The sequence below is a fragment of the Anas acuta genome, chromosome 2 (genome assembly GCF_963932015.1).
Source record: "Anas acuta chromosome 2, bAnaAcu1.1, whole genome shotgun sequence".
Classification (NCBI taxonomy): domain Eukaryota; kingdom Metazoa; phylum Chordata; class Aves; order Anseriformes; family Anatidae; genus Anas; species Anas acuta.
Window position 1 is genome coordinate 32,079,797 of NC_088980.1, and position 21,805 is coordinate 32,101,601.

Below are 21,805 nucleotides of genomic sequence, written 5' to 3' on the forward strand. Positions count from 1 at the left end.
AAAGCTTCAGCTGCTGAAAAATTCAAGTGATCATAAAGGAAGATCCTTTGGGTTCCAGAAATTTTACAATCAGGAGGTTTAAGAAAAGTAGCAAAGATTTTAAAACAAAAGAGCACCAAACAGGAAAAAAGTTGTCCAAAACATCACAGTGAATTTGCAAAGGGGACACTCCACACTTTTTCCAAGAAAAAGACAAGAAAAAAAAAGCAAAATAAAACAAAATACCCTGTGTTGTGAAATGTCTTTTTAAACACAGATTTAGAGAATGAAATTGAGGATTATAAACTAGTAGCCAACAAAAGCAAGAAAGGCTGGAATGTTGGTAACCAATTGCAAAGACAGGATCCAAGCAAAACATCTTGAATTGCTAGTACTGTAATAAATTACAGTTTTCACTTTTGTATTCTGCAAGTGAAAACAGCACTAAGTCAAGCCTGAGAGAAGGAGAGTAAAGGATGACCTTTCTAATCCACCCGCACCCAGTACAAGTAGAGGAGCTCCAACATGGAGCAGTGAATACTGAACATGAAAATAAGAACAATGCCCATCACTGCGTGAAGGAACAGATTCTGCTCCTATAAAATCGGGTTCCTGTGTTGCTGAAGAGTTAATTGTCAGGTAGCAATAGATGAAAGGCAAAACAGACTCTGGGATGGTCTGCTATGGTAGCTGTTATCTCATTTTCTTCCATGGATTAATTTTCTCCTCTTTAACTTTAATTAGATAAAAGTCCAGGGGTGGGAGGTGGCCCTGGAGTGCTTAGAGGGCAAGAAGTGGTCAAGAGCTGGTTTCTCTCAAACTTTGATTAGCCTATTTGATAAGTGATACTAAGCACCCCAATTGGTTAATGAATGAGGGGTTCCCGTGAGGTAAGTGGCTGGGAAATTTAGCCTCCCCCACAAGAACAGCAAATATGTAAACTCTTGTCCTTCAGTTAGGTGTCTACTGTGGTTAGGACTAAGGGTGATTTATGTGCTATCTGGGTCCTGGAGTGTATCTACATTGATTGACTCCCTTGATCTTGACATCAGTCACTTGGACCTTCAGAGAAAGGGGGAACATAGGAGATAATGAAAGCTACATTAAAGAAGACCTTACCATTTATGTAAACGTTATTCTGTCTTCAAAGGCAGAACTATCTTTCAACAGAAAGGAGACTTATTTCCTACTTGAAAATATTAGAGAGAAAAGGATGCAATATTTAATATTGCATAATATATAATATAGACCCCCTAGCTTTAGTGCCAGTCTCTACCTTTGTTTTTTCTTTCTTTCTTTTTCTTTTTTTTTTTTTTTTTTGACTACTCTGCATTATAGTTGCAAGCTGTACTGCATACAGCTTGAAAGTAGTGGTGCAGACACCCTAATGTCTTGTGCAAGGAGACATCACAGTCTCCCAATGGGTATAATCAGAAAATACAATGGAAAAAACAAAAAAGTGAAAAAGAGAAAATTGAGAGTTTAGAGTAGAAGTGTAGAGAAAACATTTGAAAAGTTCACACATCACTATTAAACGTGGGGCTTTCATACATACAAGTCCATGGCAGTATAAACCAGAACATTCAAATAAATCTAAAATGAACCTCATAAGTGATCCCCTAATGAATACCACCTACACAATAAGATTTCACTGGCTGGCTGCCAGGCTCTCCTTCACCCTGAGAGCATGGGGCAGATGTGGGGCATGCTGGGACTGGGAAGGACCCAGCAGTGTCCTCATCCTGCTCCACAGGTGAGCCACCAGGCCAAGTGCAGTATGAACATCAATTAAAGCAGCATTTTTGAAAATGCTGAGCAGACAGGTAATTTGTGGAAGGTTGAAAATATGCACAAACTCACCTGTGTAAGTATCCCTAATTCTGCTACAGATAATCTTCCCTAAGAGAGATGCCTACAAAGTCATAAGAACATCAGACAAAACAGAGGAAGAATGGTTATTCTCCAAATCCTGCAGTAGTAGATTTGGGGAGCTTTTGCTGAAATTACAAGGACAGCAGTTTAAAGCAGACAAGAATTTTTCTTTGCACCATGAGTAGTGAACTTGTGAAATTTGTTGCCACAGGAGATTGTGAAGCTGCCAACAGTTCAAAACAGTAGAAGACAAATACATGGACAATAGGATCATAGATAGTAAAGGGAAGAGGCAGGGATGTGTCTCTGACATCTACAGAACAAAAATTCAAGGTGCTAGGAGAGTATGGGGGGAATGAATTGCAGAGCCAATTCAAGCTCATGCACTTGAATTAAATAGCATCCCCTGTTGCCATGGTCTGAGACAGTATTCAGCTCAATGGGCCGGTCTGATCTAAAAATCTTATTTGGCTGTATCTAGTGCTTCAGTCATAGCCAAACTTAGATTATTCTATTAAATTTATGTTTTTTTTTTTTTTCTGTCTAGCTTCAGGGTAAAGCTCATTTCTGCTTTCTTTTTCGTAAGCTATGAATTAGTCTCCTCAAGACAAGCTGTCAACAAACAAGTCCTTTTCTTTCTTAGCTATGTCTTCCAAAAAGTTTAAAATCTGCCTACACTACATGCAAAATGCAGTAGCTATATTCCTGAGAATTTTAGGCTGTCTTAGCAATGGATTAAAAGTGTTAATTTACAAATTACAAGGTAGAGAATTTATAGTCTGGAATCATCTTATTAAATATGTCAAAAATTAGGACAGGTATGTAAAACTGAGTAATCAAAGTAATATGAAAAATCTGTGGCAAATCTTTTTATTAACTCTTATGTTTATGTGTGAGGAGACACATGAAGAAATTCTTAGTTGCCGAGTCCTACATGGCATATTTGGTAACTAGCAATCATAACATTTGTACTCCTAAATGGAATATGATCCTCTGTCTGGGAGAAGTGGGCATTAACATGTAACCTGCAGAGCTGGGATATTCCAGTGACACTGAACAATTTCTTTGTATTGAAAAGATTAGAAAGAATATGCATAGCAAGGAGATAAAGTTTTCTTACTCTTCATCTCACAGTGAAGAGCTTTCCAATTCTGAACATAGAAACACAGAATTTCATCATTTCAGGGAAAAAAAAAGTTTTATTTTAGCAGCAATATGGGAGCACTGAACTGTACCTATGCTAATCAAAAGAAGTGCCCAAAATGAAGTGACATTCATATATCTGGTCAGAGCAAGGTAGTAGGCAGTACAGATTGTTTCCTGGACAATATCTATGGACAGATAATATCTACAAAGTGGTATCTGTAACACTATGCTAGTTCTGCTATGTTCCTTGTCCTTTTTTCTGCACCACTTAAACAAATAAGCTTACGTGTGTGAAACCCCCCACCTGAAAATGACCTAAAAAAAAAAATAGCCAACATATCTAATAACTGAAGAACAACCACAATGACATGAAAAAAAAACATCCAAGGAGCTATTCTTGAGGTGTCTCCCCTGTGTGTTAGGGGGGTTTAGCTGTACTTGACTTTGAGGTTTAGGTTCTCATACTTCCCCTCTCTTAAATAAACAGTAGTTTCTGGCAAATCAAAGAAAACCACACCTGACCTTACATTTATACCTGTGATTTCTTTAGGTCTGCAATGTTATCCTGAGAGAATAGAGACCCTTTAGCAGAATTCCTTGATGGATTTATTGCCTTCTTCTTACAGAAATAAACAAACATGACTCCTACACCAGAGCAGCTGAGCTATGAGACCAGTTCTGTGCTGATAATCAGCCGCTAGATAAGATTATGAACTCTTCACTTGGTAATCAAAAATCCACAGCCATATTGCCATTCCTGAATTACAGTCCCCAAAACTCCTAATTGCTCAGTACAGGGCAGGCAAAGCCCTGTCACCAGCCATCAGAACATCCACTGGGCAAACGGCCCAGCTAAGCAAACAGTTTGGTCTAACATACACACAAGCCGACAGCGTTAGATGAGAATCACACATGTGCATAAAATGTGCTCTAGAAGAAAATGTCTAAAGAAAACTGCATTCATGCTTTGTCAAGGTTTAGCATATACTCAAGGTGATAAATCATCCATTTCTCCTCTCTCCCTCCCCCAGCTGCACAGTGACTAAATACCTTTATCAACCAAGTCTTTTAAGTTAAATCAACCTTTTAAAAATTCCTCTTTCTTAATGCTCTAACATGCATGGGTTCACAAAATTAAATTACAATATTTTTTATCTGTTTGGGATCAGAACTGTTTCTTCCTCCTTGTGTTTACTTTCCTTCAGTAGCTGACATCAAAATGTTTTCTGGAATGCTGGGACTAAATAAGTTATGCTTAACTCAATATCTAATACAAATAGCCCTGGGGAAGCTCCAGCAACACAATCATAAAAGCTACAGTTTCTTTTAATAGCTTGCCACACTTTGCTGATATAGTATTTCTCTAATCACCAATCTTTACGTGCCTTCCTGACCTTGGAGCTCTCTGTCCAAATGACTTTGTGGTATCAAAGGCTCGTGTCATTGGAAGAGTGAATGGCTTTCATTTTTCTCCCTGAAACTTCCGGTTCCTGGCATCTGCAAAGAATTATTCCAAGCAGTGTTTTACTGCCTCGCGGCCAGTGCCCTGTAGTGGCCTGCCTGATGGAAGTGACTTTTTGCCAAAAGGTGACCGTGGTCAGTGGTGGGCGGGTGCCACCGCTGGTGCACAGTCAGCCCTGCTTTCTCAGCAGATTCTGCCTGGCCATTGGGCTACCACAAGCATCGTTACTCTGCAGCAACTAATTACCGTGTTTTTTGAAAGACAACACATAAAGAGGGCATACACTGTTTTATAGCAAATACAGCAGTAAACAGAAACCCCCCAAAATAAGCACAGGTTCAGAAGCCTTAATATTACAAGTCCAAAGTTTAGAAGATTTTAATCAAGTAAAGGGTCCCTCCCTCTCATTGCAGGGAGACCTACAGAATCACTCAACAGAACCTAACTCTGTATAAATGTCTAAAAAGTCACAGTTGTGCTGCTCTGACCATTTCTAGGCCGTGACAGTCAGTGGCTGGATCCAAATTCTGTTACTTAGCCTGTGTGATTTGTCTCTGTTAAAGCTGAATTCTCCCTATAGCCCCACCACCCAGACCCCCATTCCATTTAATATTTTGCTCTGGTTTCTTGTATCTCCCCTCCTTTTTATTTTTTAAATAAATATGAAATGCAATTGGACCTATACTGGTAGTTAAAATGCTAGAATAAACTAAATGAAACTCATAGCTTTTGAGGGGGAAGGAATGGCTTTTAATATTCTCTCCCCATTCCCCTTCATTTTTTGAGTGTATTCTGGCCTTAGATCCACAACTGCAGTTATGCACCCTTAGTGTTGAGCACTGAACCCTCATGCTGCAAAGAATAAACTACTTGAAAATTCAGTAGCTGGGCTAGATAAAGCCAGGAAGAGATAACGTGACACAAAGGCTTAGAGATGTTAGAAGACTGGTGTAAGCTCATACAGCTGATAAGTAACAGATAAAATTTGAAAATCCTTTTTCTTTTAAGAGACAAGATTAAGAGAACATTCTTCAGAGATGGATTATGCGTTTGAATTACTTAAATTTTAATTCAAAGAATGGAAACAAAACATCTTCAGAGACCCAAATCCTCCCAAAACAACCTAACTTGACCCAAAACTTATTCAGAGCTTTCAGACGCTAGTGCAACTCTTTCAGCAGGATGGATCTGTAACCCTTTACTAAATGAAAAGGAGAGGCTATTCTGTCCACTTTCTCCCTTAGGGGAAGGGCAGCCACCAGGGTCACAAACTTCTCAAAGCCAGAGGGAGCCAGCTATCACGCCCTGCTCAGGACTTCTCACTCTCTTTGTTCTCATTAAAATACAAACATTAGGTGACGCAGCTCATGTCTCAGGTTTAGACATCAAGTGTGAGCAATGGTTGCTCCATTCAGAAGCCTTCTCCAGCTAATTAACATGCTTGTAAAAATTTCATTAGAAATCTTGAGACTTCAAGAACCCCCTCCCTAAAAAAATGAATACCCCCCCCAAATGGTCAGGATGTAACATATAGAATGTAGTGTATTACGATAGTGAGGAGTCTTCCTGTATGACAGCAGCAATCATCAAGGCTTAAAACCAGGCTAGAGAGGGAAAAATAATAGAGCTGGATCATAGCTCAGATGGACGCTCCATCACATACATGAGGAAAACCAAAAAACAACCCTGTCTCTTATTTCCAACCATAAAGTAAATGGCTTATAAATTCTCCATAGACTGACTAAGAATAAGCAAAAAAGGCCAGGTAGCAGCAGTCAGATTCTTCTGAATTAAATTATATCCATGTGTATAGTACATTTCAATGTCCAATAGTTATTTGGATGTGTGAATCTGACCTTTGATGAAAACCAGGGATATTTTTAAAATCTGTCACTGGAAGTCAGAAGCTCAGCCACAACCTAACATTTTTTTCCTTTTGTAAATGTTACTATTAAGTGTTTAATTGCTTAATAGTTTTTTTTTGCATCCACCTAAAGCTATTGAGCAGGGATGCACTAATTTGTAACAGTTCAGTGCTTAACAGCTATAATATTTTTATAGTTTCCATTGCTCTGACTTTTCTCCTACCCTTTTCCAAATCCATCACAAACAAAACAACTTCTGACTATACCTCTACTACTATTACCTGTTACAATAAGAAACCATGAAAACCACAGTGCTACCATATTTCCAAGTTAAAACAACCAGAAATAGAGACTATTCTTGATGTAATGCAATTATTAGAGATGTAATTGTTAAAGGAAGGACTTAGAATTCAGGATATGTAATCACAGTTCGCTTTGGATTCATAATTCACTCTTTCTACACCTTGGTTTTCTGACACATAAAATATTCTCTATGTAGTAGATGAATTAGAATTTATTTTCATAGGTTAGCCTTTTATAGGTTTGAGTCAAGTAAGCAATACATTTGCATGCATATACACAAAAGTTATTATAGAGGAAGAAAGAAGAAAAGAGGCAAGAAGTATAATAATATATGTATTTCAAAAAAAAAAAAAATACATCTCATGTGACATTATATATCTATGTGAAGACAAAAAAAATAAATAAAAAAACACACAAATACAACAACAACAACAAAAACAATCCTAAGAAATTATGCCTGAAAAAAAGATTTAAAAGCTAATAAACCACTGGCAAATAAGGAAGCACAGCTACAGTCCTGCAACACAGAAACAAATATTTCCAAGCACCAAATGATTTCATTTGTCACAGGTCCCAGATCTAGAGGTATTTGGGGACAGCTATAATGTTATCTTGAGTGAACACAGGACCAACATAATTAGGAATAAAGAGGTAAGAAGCAAGGGGAATTGCCTGCATAACTTCACTTTGCAAAATCCTCCCATGGAAGGTGGCAGGTAGGAAATCTGCATAATAACAAACTTGTCACAAGACAAGGCCAACTAAATACAACAATTAGAATTAACATTCTGCTTTGACTGTTTCCCTGGATTACTCCTCTCCCTCCTCCAACGTTTCATTCGATGTAGTTAAATCTGTGGTTATTGATTTTCTGCAATATTTTCCAGTACGTTTTTTTTTCCCCAGAATTGTGTAGATGCAAAAAGACTCTCTCTTCTTTGTGGGCATTGCTTTAAGAAGCAGCTATTGAAGTGCCAAACCCTCCTCTCAGATATCCCAGTGAAAACACAGAATAAGTTTCTTTGTTGTCCTTTAGTCTACGTAGACTTAGACCTGCATAAATAATCCAGTCTGGCCACAAAAATGGAGCTACAATGCATGTAGTCATATAATTATGACCTTCTAGTGAAAGAGATTACCTTCTCCGCTGGCTGTCAGGTCCTTTCTTTTGAGAATTACTGGAAGACCTCTGCTCTTTGACTGCACCCACACAGCTAGGATGCTGGATTTAGGCTTCCCAGTTGGCTCACCTGCCCCTTCCTGACTGCTTGTGCTCTTCTTGCTCATCCACTGACTCCACGAACATCTCTGGCACATGGATGCCCTTCTGTAGAGCTGTAGAGCTATGCTTAGGGATGTGCTTTAGGGACTGCACCAGAAATGGGGATGATCTTCCTATATATACAAATTGAGATACCACTATCTTAGCTGGCCTTTAAACCAAAGATTGTGCTTCTGAATACTTAGCAGACATCCCCTGAAAAAATGACTTTATTTTTTTAAAATAGAACGTGATTTTTGTTTCATATTTAGGCAGTCCTAAATATTTTACTCAATATACCTAAACTTCTGTGTTTTCTCTTGTCTCAGAAAGGATGAAAATCATAGTAAGGAGTAACAGGGCCCAGATGAGGAATATACACCCCTGGTCTCTAATTTTTGTCCTCTAATCTCTTAAACACGCAAACTTATTTTCCTGCAGGTGAATCCTGTATGCTTTGAATAGAGATCTCTTCTTGATAGAGAAAAATACCATGTTGGCTAATGCAGTGATCAAATAGCTTGATCAAATGTAGCATGATCAAATTAGTGAACTAAGACCCAGAAGGGCTGTACTGGGACAAATATTATTTCTCCCCATTTCTCTTCTCGTTAGATTTTTTTTTTTTTGTAGTCTTGTGATTTTTGCTCTTGCAGTTTTTATAATATCTTATAAAAAAAAGGAACATGGAAGATAGTTGACCATATAAGCAAAATAGCTTTCAAATTTTAAACACCAGAAAAAAAAGTAGAGCGTTATCACAAAGATGACAGGGTAAGGAGAGAACAGAAGTGATCACAGCTTATGATGTTTAGCCCTCTGGATTCTGTAATACTGCTACCCCTCTCTTCTTTTTAGGTGTACCGAGACCTTTACGCACCCCCTTGTGACAGCAGTCTAGCCCCTAAGTTCTTTATCTAAATGACACATCCTTGGAGTACATTGTGATGAAGCAAGTTCATAGTTCAAATCAATTCATTCATTTTTCCCATGAAATATAATAAGCATTATGGTCTTTTTGAATTGTACTTTGCATTTTGAGGGCCAAAATTTTCTTAAGGAGTGAGAAACTGGAGAATTTATTTTGCAGTCTGCATTATAGAATTAGTGCTGTGTTAGCACATATTATGTTCCACATTTCTTTTTAATCCTCTGGTTGTTCCTAAATCAGCAAACATAAGGGCTTCTCCCCCATTTACAAAGTGCCCATCTGGCAGTTCTAACCCTTGTTAAAAAAAAAAGAAAACCTATGCTGAGACGGATTTAGTTGGAAAGTCCCTAGTTTCAAGAAATTTTTAAAAGTAATCTTTAGGTGCTTAGTATGTTTTTCTTCTAATTACTTGTAATTTGGTTTTGTTCTATATTAAAAATAGAGTGGGCTGTACCTGTTGATTGCAGAAAATATTTACAGAACATCCTTTATATTTATGGAATAAATATATATTACTCTAAGTACATAGATCTGAAAAATACATAGTATCTCATTTTCATCTGTAGCATCCTTCCTATATTCAATTCCTATACTTTGTCAAGTTTCAAGTTACATCACCATTTCACTATACACCAAAATTTCTGCATGTCAGAATCAATGAAGTGATGAGATAAGTGTTGCAGTAAAAGGTATTTTTGAAATGGGGATATTTTCAAAGGTGTGTATATTTTCAAGAAACTGTGATTCTTACTACAAACATATTGGAGAATGGAAGTATGCTGATGTTTTTACCACACTGTGTGATATTTGGCAATCTTTCCCTCTGAAATCTTCAGAGATGTAGAAGTCCTCCAGTAAAGGACTGGAACCTGGTGTTCACTAGGTTACAACCCTGATGTCACACAGGTGGCAGCAGAAATGGATGGATTGTACAGAAGAGCTTGTGTTGCGGGCAATGTGAGGACGCAACATCTATGAAGGTGATCTATGAAGAGAGAACAGAGTTGATAAAACACCTCGGCTGCTCTTGCTGGCCACAAGGTCAGTTGATGCTTCCCTTTCTGACTTCATGTACATCCATAAAAGTGAAAAGATACCTGCAGAGGGCTTTTATATGTCCCTGTGATATTCTTAAACATCTATGCATTGGTGCATATGTGTTGTATATTGAATGACAAGGGTTTCCATGCTTTTTTCTTTATATAACTTCAAAATAACCCAAATAACTTCAATTTATTCTACAATAAAACCTGAAGTCAGCAGAGTTGCCTGTTAGACCAAAGCAAAATCTGCTTAAGTATGTAGAAAACACAGATCTTCAGCAGGGCTGCTGCTGAGTTTAGCCTGGAAGCCACTATTTCTCTGCATGCAGGCCATAATAATAATATTTCACTTAAAAAGAAAACAGTCTGCTAAGAAACATGGTTCCCATAAACAACAGAAAAATGGTTGAAATGATCTGCATAAAGGAACACCAAGCTGACTTGCTGATACCATTGATGAGAGTTGGTCTACATTTCCTGGAAAAATGAAACAGGTTGGACAGGTGTTTTTTTCATTAATTAGTTTTGGCCAACTAACAGTTTAATTGAATGACGGTTGGAAAGCCACTAAAATTAGGTGGCAGTAACAGTTAATTGCTAAGAATATGAAGGCTATTTATTCTTCACCTCAGTGTGAAAGAAAAACACACTTGTTAATAATGAAAGTTAGAGCAAGATGTTGACAACAGTATTTTCTCATTGGTATTCATTTCTGCACTTCTCTGTATTCTTTTATAGAAAGTACCAAATGACTTCAGGAAAGCCTTGTGCTATTTATAGTAAATAAAGTAACAAGAATCCTCTAAAGAGATTTGAAGAAAAAAAAAAAAAAGTGCACAAGATATTCAGATCACACTTTTCTCCCCTTCATTGTAACCCCCAATCATTTACATATTAATTTTAGATCTCTGTGAGAGTCAGAGGGGTAAGAAAAGTTTCACCCAGAAGTGTGAGTTTTTGAGGAGATGCTGCATTTACTTTGGATATGTGCTGCACACACAACAGAGTCACTTAGCAGAAGTGACAGAAGTCAAGTACCTGCCAATGTCAGGAGTGAAGGCAGGTCTCACAGGAGCTGGAACCAGGAGAAAAAACAAAAGCTCACCTGGATTTCCCACCAGCAGAAAGTGTTCAGCTTTCATGATCCATCTCATTGTCACTCCCAGATACGATTTCCCATCAGTCCCTTCCTCTTAATCATGCCATGCTTCAACTTCCTGGCTTGCATTTCTTCACAGGGATAACACCTCAGTCCACATAGCCACATCAATTTCTCACTTAGATAAATGCTCAGATTTTTGGAAGCTCCCTATCTAGGGAAAGTAACCTTTATTGTCCCTCTGAGACCATAGGTCAGCAACCCACCCATCTCCCAGTGCAACAGTAAGAGTAAGGGATAGAGTCCTGACCCTGCTATTATGTCCTAAAAACAAAGGCAAGGGATGTGACACCAGCCCTGAAACATGCATTTTGTCACATAACGTGAGGCAGGGATGTCCTCTCCCACATGACTTAATGCAGGAGCACACTCTTGTCACTACATTAGTAGTATTGGCTCTTCTCCTCCTCCTTGTCCCACAAGACAAAAGTGTTGATGTTTTAATGATGTGTTTTGCCAACCCAGAAGTGCTCCTTCCCTAGAAGGGAAGGATGGCAGGGAAAGGGCAGGGAACTCTGCAGCAGCAGCTTTACTGCCCCAGAAACACCAAGGAAAAAAAAGCTATTGGTGAGTGGTGACCGCACCCTGAGCAGTCACTGCAGTAGGGCCACACCTTTTCCTAAGCTCTGCCTTGGCAACAGCTGGACTAAGCCTGTCCCCAGTCTTCAGGAATGCAAGGAAAGGCAGAAGCCAATGGGGCTCTTTTATTCTATGCAGCAACCTTACGCCAAGGCTAATCTTCTCTGCCTAGGACTCTAGGTATGGGATTTCATTCCACTGTTTTGTATCTGCACCCAAAACTCATTTGATAGGACTTTGTCTCTGTTTAGCCGTTTCATAGCCAACACCGCGTTCTTAGTTTATAGAGTTGGGTTTTCTCTAGCTGTAAAAATCCTGACCACTTGTGAGCCAGTATAACCCTGTCTCAAGGTTAGCTGCCATATGTCTTCCTGTCTATTCTTCTGTTTGTTCTAAATCAGTTTCTACCTATTCAATCTGTCTGTACTTGCTATTTATTTTTCATAAATATGCTGATTCTGAATTTGTGGCTGACAATATTTCAGATGGCAATATCTTTTTTAAGTTTTATTGAAAGCGATGACTATGAAAGTCTGTGGCTTTACATGTGGTTTTGTCAAAAATAGCATGGGTAGGCTTTCTTGGTCATGTGTTTTATCTAAGTGATAGAGCAATTTAAAGGAAGACCTCCACCTATACATATTTCGGTTGTCTAGTGTGACAGAGATAAGTAATTCCTGCACTTTCACATTTGTACCTACAAATATGTTCAGATGATCTCATGGGCTACTTTTTCGACATTTTTGAGGGCAACTTTTTTTTGAGGAGAGCAGGCAGAACAGTAATTCACAGAACTGCTGGGTCAAAAGAACTACAGCTTCTGCTGACCTAGAACTCCTTTCATCCCGATACTCCTTGCTTAATAAATCATCAGTCTCTTCATTTTTTCCTCCACCAAAGTTAGCCCTACTAATATTTTCACGAAGTCCATACTTTCTGAAGCACTGTCAACTACCTACCTCTGAACTGCATGAGAAGTTCTTAGGTACTCACAATTTCTGACTGAATCAGACTTTGAATGATGATACGGTGGTTTGGGTCACAAGCTGCCATCGTGGGCACCTTAAAGCAGGGCTGAGTGCCATTTGCTGCAAGTACAGGCTGTCTGGCTGGATGCGTTCAGCTACAACAACATTGGGAAGGAAGGCAGGCAGTATTGAGGGTGGCAGGACCTGAAGCTACTCTGATCCCATGGTGCTACAGGGGTCTGGAAGAGGCTAAGGAAAAGGGACTCCAACAGGAGGTGCTGGATGAGACAAAGTAGAAGATTAGATGCCAGAAATAGCCTTCAGAAGAAGGAGCAGGAAGGAGAAGCGCTTGGAAGGCAGCAGGTCTTCCTGCTAAGGAAGTTTTATTTTCATCTTCACTTAGGACAAAACTTCCTGCAGCACAAATGCTTTTTTCCTCTTCAGTAATAATTGGACCTTTGGGAAATTTCAGGAGACAACACAGAAATTATAGGGGAAAATAACCCTAGAGAACAGATTCAAAGAAACATTTTGAGAGGAAAAAGCATCATAAGTTTAGTAACATTGAAGGTTTTGGGGGGACTGGAGAAGACAGGTAGTGTGTGAATGACTTTTAGCAGTTACTAGACATCAGTACACATTTCATACCTAGCAGAGTGCCATTAGAGGCACAGCAATAGAGAGCTATAAGCCTGGCCACAAATATATGGGACTCTATAAGCATTAAGTTTGCTATTAGGAATTACAGATGTTGAACTTATTGAGGGAAGTTTTCTATTGCAAGGAAAAAAAGCAAAAGCATAAGTCCTGAAGAGAAACATGTAGATATCCATACATACTTAGGATTTTTTATGACTATACCATAATTCTGGGACAATTAACAGCAGATAAGCTACATATAAGCATATCAAACTAAATTACATAGAATAAAAAAAAAAGCAGAGCAGCAAAATAAATTAGGAGTGAATTCTTTTTTGTTTGTTTGTTTGTTTTTTTTTTGTTTCCTGCACAAGACATATTTCAAAAGGGTAGTGAATCATAGATAATTCAGCCATACTTCAAAACCCAACATAGACCATCTAACAGTCCAACCAAATACACTTGCAGGTCACCAGTTCTCAGAGCCAGTAAAACAAGTAACTTTTATTAAAATCCTTCAAACACACACATCCTTAAGCACTAAAACATAGAAGTCATGTGTCTATGCATAAGGAGCATTCACACCAACCCTAATGACTTCCAGGTCCTCCTAGAAAACAAATAGCAAAACAAAGAGAATAACAAATATTTACCTCCCGTACCACTGAAAAGGTCATCCTCTCTTTAGATACTGATTATAAATATCCTCCTCAAAATAATTACTGAGGGCCTGAGCTAGTTCCTTGGGAAGATGAAGAAAGGCCCTCCATTTGCTCCAGCCGAGGCCCTAATTGCTTGCCTCTACTAATGAACTAATCTCAGACACCTGGAACTAGCAGGCTTCATGCCGGGCAGGCACAGCTCAGGTTACCTAAGAAATGCTCCAAACATATTCACAGAAATCACTAACCCTGCAGATGTGCAAATACTGCTTTTGTCATATTGCTGGAGAGGTGGACATGTGTTTGCGGTGCTGTAGCACATAAAACCCAAAGATGAACTCATTGTGTTGCACTAATCCCTTCCAAAGGCCAGGTGGGCATTTGGGGAGCCAGATAAGCGTGTTGATTATCCACATTACCCTTTGCATTAATCCACTTGTGACACAGAGTATCACAGACATTCACAGAATAAATATATAGATGGCTGGAAAATATGTATGTGAATGCCTGTTATCTGTAAAATGAAACCAAATCAGGAAGTTAGGCTAAAACTTTGGCTAAAACACTGTCTAAACTCTGTCTAAAGTCTAAACTCTGATGATGTCTAGCATTTTTAAAATTACAGTTAAAGAATGTGGAAGTCACCTGAGGATGTAAACAAACCTCATTGTAAGCCTTGTGAGATAAACTACTGCGCTTTTAACAATTTATAAAAAATTTTCCCAGGTAAACCATTTTCTGTAACCTCCAAAATTAAAGCAGGTGTCATGCAGCCTTCTACCTAATCATCCAGAAATTTCTTGTCCTTCCCTGGGCTGATAATGCTGGTAAACACATGTAAATTTTGTGTATGTGTCTGCTTTCATTTGAGAAGGGTGGAATGATATAAGCAAAACACAGTTCATCAGAAAAAAGCAAGAGAACAGGAACAGGCTCTCCTTTTGGTCTTTGACAAATTGCTAAAATGTATAGCTGGCTGGCCTTTAGGTATTGTTCACAAAAGTTGATTACTGTTTAAAAAAATTACCCTCATTTGTTTATATCCCTGAAAAATAGTGTTATTTTTATTGCTTATATAGAAAAAAAATACCTAATCTTTTTATAAGAGAAAGAAGCAACATTTTCATGACTTATTTACATTTGGTATTCCAAAACATTGGTTTCCCCTTCTTCAGGATGCCAAATAAATAAATAATAGTAAAACTACTTATTTCAGCTTCTTAAAGTCAGCCACCTGAATATATTAGACTTTAGACATTGATTGAATACCTAATTTACAGCTTCACTGGATATAATTTTGCAGGCAGCATACAAGTGAAGTTCAGTTCTGAAAGTAAACATGCAGACAAGGCTTGGAGCTCCGAGTCTATCAGCACTGAGGAAAGTCTAAGCAGAAATCTCTGTGCTCAGTATGAACCCCCAGTGATAGCTGAATTTCCAAGAAGATTTACTTCAGAAGTATATTTAAATAACACCGCTTACTGCAAACTGCCAGAATGCACAGATGCACCCTTACTAGCTTGAAGAACATTTCCATAGGGAAAAATTATTAGTGTCTTCTATACTGTAGTAATTATCAGAACTGTGGGCTTAATTAATGAATTGTCATAAGTTAGTGTAAACACTGAAAGATAGCTTCAAAAACCCCTTAGACTGAAGAACTACCAGATATCATCTATTTAATAAATGTAGTGAATTTAACTTATGAGGTCTAGGAGAGCACCAGAAATAACAATCGCTTTGCTGATTTCATATATGGTAGTAAAACTGTGTGTGAAGAGGGGTCTCTGCAGTTTGGTAGGAGCATGGCTTCTTCCAAACTGCTTGACTAGCTCTCATGCTTTGGAAAAGTAGGCAAGAGCTGGTGGATACAGTTGCATCAGGGACAATGGTGCTGTCACCACTTTACCCTGAGGTGCAGGAAGCAATTTTGCCACACGAAGTAAAGGGCTTCTTGTGCCTTCACTGTTGAGCACTCACACAGCATTGAGGAAAGTGAATGGTAAATCCTCACAAAGGAATTTATCTACTTCTGTTCTCCACAGTGAAAATATTCAACACATGACCATCCATGTGTTCTTCACTTCTCCTTTCCAATTGCATGCACCCATAACAAACTTCACAAAAGATGTGTATACCTCAGAGATCAAAAAAGTCCCCTCTGAAAATAATTAGTGAAGCAAAGTAAAGAAAATAAGGCACTTAGGTATTTCAAGAAAGAATTCCTGAATGTTCTGTTATGTTCTTAAGGAAAGGGAATACACAGACCTGTTCAGATGTCTCCAGATATTTTCTGGAATATATAACACCATCCTGTCATCATACACTTAAAAATAAAAAATAGTTGGGGACTGTATTTAAAGAAAGGGAAATGGTTCATGACCCCAGACCAAGACACTTCTTGTAAAACCTCTTCTGTTTACTCATATTTTCTTTCTTTATTCAGTCACTTTTGACAAGGTCTCAGGTGATTTACCCTTCCCATGACCTTGTCTTTCCACTGAAGTGGCGACCCTCAGTATTAATGTGGGTTTTGAGGCTGAATTTTAAAGCGTTTTTCCCAGTTTCAGCTGTTTCTGATGAGCATTCATTTTCATAAAGGCCTCTTTCCTTGCATGAAGGGCAGACATTCTCGCGCCCCACATGCTGTGGATTCAGTCTGCAGCTGGTGGTGGGTTGGGGTAGGCCCAGGGTGCTCCTGCCTGCTTTCCTACACAGCCTGAGCTCTGCTTTGCCTCTCCCAGCGCCCAATGATGGCAGCCTCATCTGCCTCAGAATGGCAGCTTTTGGCACCACTAATTGTTACTGGGTTTAAAATAATAATAATAATACTAATAAAAAGCCATGTATATACAATATATACATGTACCATGTATATATTCCTGTGTTTATATATGTACTAGGCCTGGGTGAGGATAAGTAGTATCTGTAAATCTAAGATGGATGTGTGAACTTCAACTGGATTTATATTGCAAACTGGCTTGGAAATCTCTTTCCTGCATTTGCTTTCTGTTGAGGTTCTAGGACCATATGCACAAAAAAATAGAAACTGGGGGAAAAAATATGGGGCTTGGGAAGCAATCCTGTTCTGTGGAGTGATTGAATGCCGAGGTTCCTGCTGACTTCAGCAGGGCCAGGGTTTCAACCTTTGTCACGTCAGCTGAAGTTGTCATCTATTGACAAACAAGATGAAGGTTGACATCTGCCTTTCTGCTCTGTCTCAGTCTTTTCATTCCTGCCTACCTTTCACTGAAGTGTTTGACACTGCCTACTGACAAAAGCAGTTATGACCAAAAAAAAAAAAAAGTCCTTTCTTAACAATCTTTGGATTTCTAAATTATTTGTGAATACCGATGTTCAAAATGTTCCTGTTTTCCAGGCAGTTCTGGGAACCAAGCCCTCTGTCAAAACTTGCCTTACGGTTCCTCAGCAAATTTGGTACTGGGTAATAGGGACACTGCTCTTTGCTTTCAGCGCTCTAAGAGGATTTGATTTTAATTTGTTTGTATAGGATCATAAAGTGCATAGTCTAACACCATGTTATATATTCAAGATGTTAGAAAAATCTTGGTCTTTATAACTCCGCATGTGAAACTGTGTTTTCCTCTGTCAGGGAGAACTGACAGGTTGCCTGCCATCACCTCCTCTCCAGCAAAGACAGCAGCCCACAATGTCAGTGTGAAAACATCTGTTGAATGGATTTATTGACTAGGTCTTAGGTGTGCTTTTTTTTTTTTTTTTTTTTTTTTTTTTTTCTCTCCACACCGTTTATTACAGCCCTGACCTAATGAACTTAATTTGTTGACATGTTTCCCTCAGTGTCTTACTTGATCCCATCTCACATTTCTTTCTACTGTGCTGTTTTCTTGGCAACAGGAGTTCCTGGCGCATCGGCGTGTCCACCAGTTGCAAATCTACCAGGCTCAGATGGCTACAGTTGGCATGGTGGGATTAGATAAACATCGGCCAGTGTCCAGGACCCCACCTTCCCCCACTGACTCCACATTACCTCACCCAGCCATGGACCAGCCCGGCCAGCATGTCTACACTACTGGTAGGATTCCCTAAAGACTATTTTTAATAGGCAGGGCAAATGCGTTTGTTCATGTGGGATCAACAGATTTAAATGCCTTGAATAACTCCTGCAGCAATGCATTCAGTTCTAGCCCTACTGTTCCTTGGTTTTATGATGCTGTACTGGCATCAAGTCAACCAGTGCAGCTGATAAATCACAGGGTTAATATTCACACAGTCATAAATTATTATCATTGACTGGCTCTGGCAATATAGCAACAGGTGCATTTTTTGTGCCTTTAAGTCATTTATAGATTTTTCTTTCATTTCCCCATCCTCTGGCTCTTTTCTTCATGTTCTGTTTCGTAAAGAGACCACCAATAAGTTGAAGAAAGACCACCAGTACGTAGGAAAGCTGCAGTGTAATTCTCAATGTCTTCATTTGACAAGTCAGTCTACACTGCAAGGATGGTTTCCCTACAGAAAGAGAAAAACTGTAGCACTAACTGGAAAATGATGTCGAATACAGCTTTGGTGTCTTTCAGCATTTGTGTGGAGTTTCTACAGAGTCAGGTTTTCTGGTCAGGCCCAATGTAATCCAATCACTTAGGGAGCACCTCCTATCTGTCTGGCCTAGACTGTCTGAAGCAGAGGGATTAGGACCTTCAAAATAATCAGTGAAAGGAAGAAAAATTATGACAAAAAAAGTCATTTTCATAGGTAACCTAACCTTGCAAGATATGCCATCTTTTTAAGAGCCTGCATATCAACACAACATGGTTATGTTATGTTAAAATATGGTTAGAATTAAAGTTTCACTTTGTGCACAAGAGAGGGGAAAATAGTACTCGGAGATACTGTTTATTCAGGTTTTTATTTTTGTAAGTAGTTATTCCTTTGCATTGGTTGGCAGAATTTGACATGCTTTAAAACCTAACAGTTCTTGAGGACGTGACCATGGACTGATATAGGATGGAGTCCTCAATGGGCACTGTATGTGTCTGTGTGACACAGTGTGTTTTTCTGCCTCTCAAATTAGAATGTGAACCTGGAAAGCAAAAGATTATTATCTTAAAGAAAAAACAAAACAAACAAACAAACAAAAACAAAATAAAAAGAGATGTCCTAAAAGCATTGGTGAATGGGTGCAAGGTGACATTCAAAAATGAAAGAGAGAATTTCTTCTGAACGTATACAATCAATTTAGGAATTTCACTTGTTGGATAAGAAACATTTGGACAGTACAGATAGAAACCTGCTAATTCACTTTCCATGAGTTTCTGCAAAAAGACCAGCTGTGTAGAGACAATATTATTAGGCCAGGCCACTGTTTTTCTTGTGGTTCATAGAATCCCCAAGACATTGTAAACTCATTCTGAAAGACTCACATAAGAGAACAAAAGCAAGCTCAGTGTGTATAGTCTTCAAAGTCCCGTTCAGAAATCTGCAGTTTCACTGGAAAAGTTGAATAGGGTTGCAAATTTAAAGGCTGCTGTTTGAGTCTGATTGCTAAAGTTTACTGACACCTCCTGTTATAAATCCCCAGATAGGGGAGCAGGGCCAGGCGGGTAACATATATCCAGGGATTTGTGGCATCACCAGTGGAACTGTTTAAATGAGAAAATGTGAATTTCAGATGGAGAGTAATAGAGGAAATGAAATGATGTAGGACAGACACTGAGTGCAGATGGTTTTGGGAAGTGCGACATACCAGGCACAAATGGCTCAATTCAGCAAAAGGGAGCCTGATGGGGTTCTACAATGGAAATACAGATAGTGCATATGCAGAGTCAAGGCATATTAAGATCAGGCAGGCAATTTAACCTTGTTCTTTTAGTAAAGCATTGCTGTATGAGCCACAGCACTGGAAAGAAAAAGAGAGAACCAATGTTGCTTAATTCCACCTGAGATTCTCAATACTTCATTGAGCTTCTTTCTCTAAATAGGAAACAACTTTTTGTTGAATCCTTGTTTTTTTTCTTTTGCTAAGTCTCTTTTCTCCTTCCACCTCTTTTTCAAAATAGTCACCTCTTATTAAAATGAAAATCCTTCAATTCCCACACTCCCTATGACTTCATTCCTTTCATAGCAATTATGCTTCTCTGCTGTCTGTTCTTTCACTTCTTGTTTATATCCCCCATGTACTGGCTGAGGACGACATAGTTCAGTGCTATACCTGCTTCCAGGTATACATGTAGGTATGCCAGCCTACATGTATACCTTCTGGCTGAAAGACCAGTCTGCTAATCCAACAGTGCCTACAACTGCTGGATTCACAATGAAGCATTACTTTTCTTGGAAGAAAATCCCTTTCTCTAACACTCTTCAGACTTACAGACATATATAACCTTTATCAGTGCAGTTTCTGAGTATGTTGAAGATAGTTTTGTACTATAAGGGTATCATTTTTGGATTGACATTGCACAGAGGCCTTGCAACACCAATACAGTTTCTGTGAATAGTTATATATATAAAGTATCAACACATGATGTAGTATGGTATGATATGGTACGATATTTTACAGAATAGCTTCATTTGTGAATCATTTCTCCTGAGTCTGGATGGTGTCCTAGCGCATATTCTTTACTCAGTGGAAAAAAAGAAAAGGAGACAGAGTTTTTATCTATTATTTTACAGCCTTTCCTAATTGCATTGGGATGAAAGCCCTGAGCAACCTGGACTGGTCACAGCGCTGACCTGCTTTGAGCACAGGGTTGGACTTGGACTAGGGACCTCTTCCAGTCTGAGCTATGGTTCTATGATTTGCTCCCTTAAGAGAGCACGAAATGAAACCAGCCATTACCTACAGCAATTGCTACACTACCCTTTTTAAAACTGCAAAGAAGGACTGGGTGGGTAGAAAGGGTGAAAATTCTCTTATATCACAAAGTGAGGTCAAATTCTGGTCTTAGAAATTAAAATAAAAACACCTCCATGATTTGAATTATTTCATATTGCATTTTTTCCTATTTAAGGACAAATATGCTTAGAAGAGTAAAAAAGGTAAAAGGAAAACTGCTGTTGCAAAACATTACACCAGCATCAAAATAAGCCTGTATTATTATTAGTTATGAGAGAAAATGTTCTTGGCCAAATATCTGAAGAGAATCAGAAAGGTGATGGTTGTGAGAGATGTGTACAATATATATGCAGTATGTGCGCAAATAGTAAGTTAAAGATGGAAAAAATATAAAATGTTCTTGATGCTCACCTAGATGATTTAAACAATATTTGATATTACTTAGTTCAGATTATTCTTCTGAATAGCTAATTAGATGTTCTTCCCTTGGATTTTCTTATTGATACTACAGTTCTCCAGGATTTTTTACTTTCTTCAAAGCATTCTGTTAGCCAACAAATTTTCAGGTCTCTTGATCTCCCCTTTGTTCAGAATATTATTAAAAGTTGACCCAAATAAAGAATTTTGGTGAAAAATGAGTATTTGGGCTTCCTCACTAGAGAGATCTTGATTTTTCTAACTTAATGCAAATTCAATTTATTTTGTCCTGTGTCCTCTATCATAATATGGTTCAGTGGTGCCACCATTCCAGTCTGTCATCAGGGCCACATTCTGACCTCAATAATATTGGTGTAAATCCAGAATAAATCCATCAGTCTCAGTGGAGCTGCTTAAATTTACACAAGGAATCTGAGAGCAGAATCTGGCTGTAGGCATTTTTTCTAGAGAGACAGAATAACCATCTTTTATTAATATTTCACAGCAGTCTGCAATTGAAAACAGTTGTCTCTCCCTCTCTCTCTCTCTTTTGTGGGGGTGGGGAGATTATTGGCTGAATCCTGTTAGGGAAATCCTACAGGCTATTTTTAGCAGTAAGCTCTACTGCTGCATTGTGGTATTGTACCAAGCACATGTGCTGTATGACCAGCAGCCATACATCAGAATTACTTGCACATCCTAAAT

The 21,805-nt window shown here is 38.6% G+C and overlaps 1 protein-coding gene across 18 annotated transcripts in view; it reads left to right on the forward strand.

Moving 5' to 3' along the window:
- HDAC9 (histone deacetylase 9) overlaps nt 1-21,805 on the forward strand; it is a 476,309-nt gene that overhangs the window by 305,389 nt on the left and 149,115 nt on the right. For all 18 annotated transcript variants that reach the window (XM_068674122.1, XM_068674124.1, XM_068674117.1 and 15 more), the window contains one exon: nt 17,746-17,923. In XM_068674122.1, the coding sequence (XP_068530223.1) occupies nt 17,746-17,923 (178 nt within the window). The remainder of the gene's footprint in view (nt 1-17,745; nt 17,924-21,805) is intronic.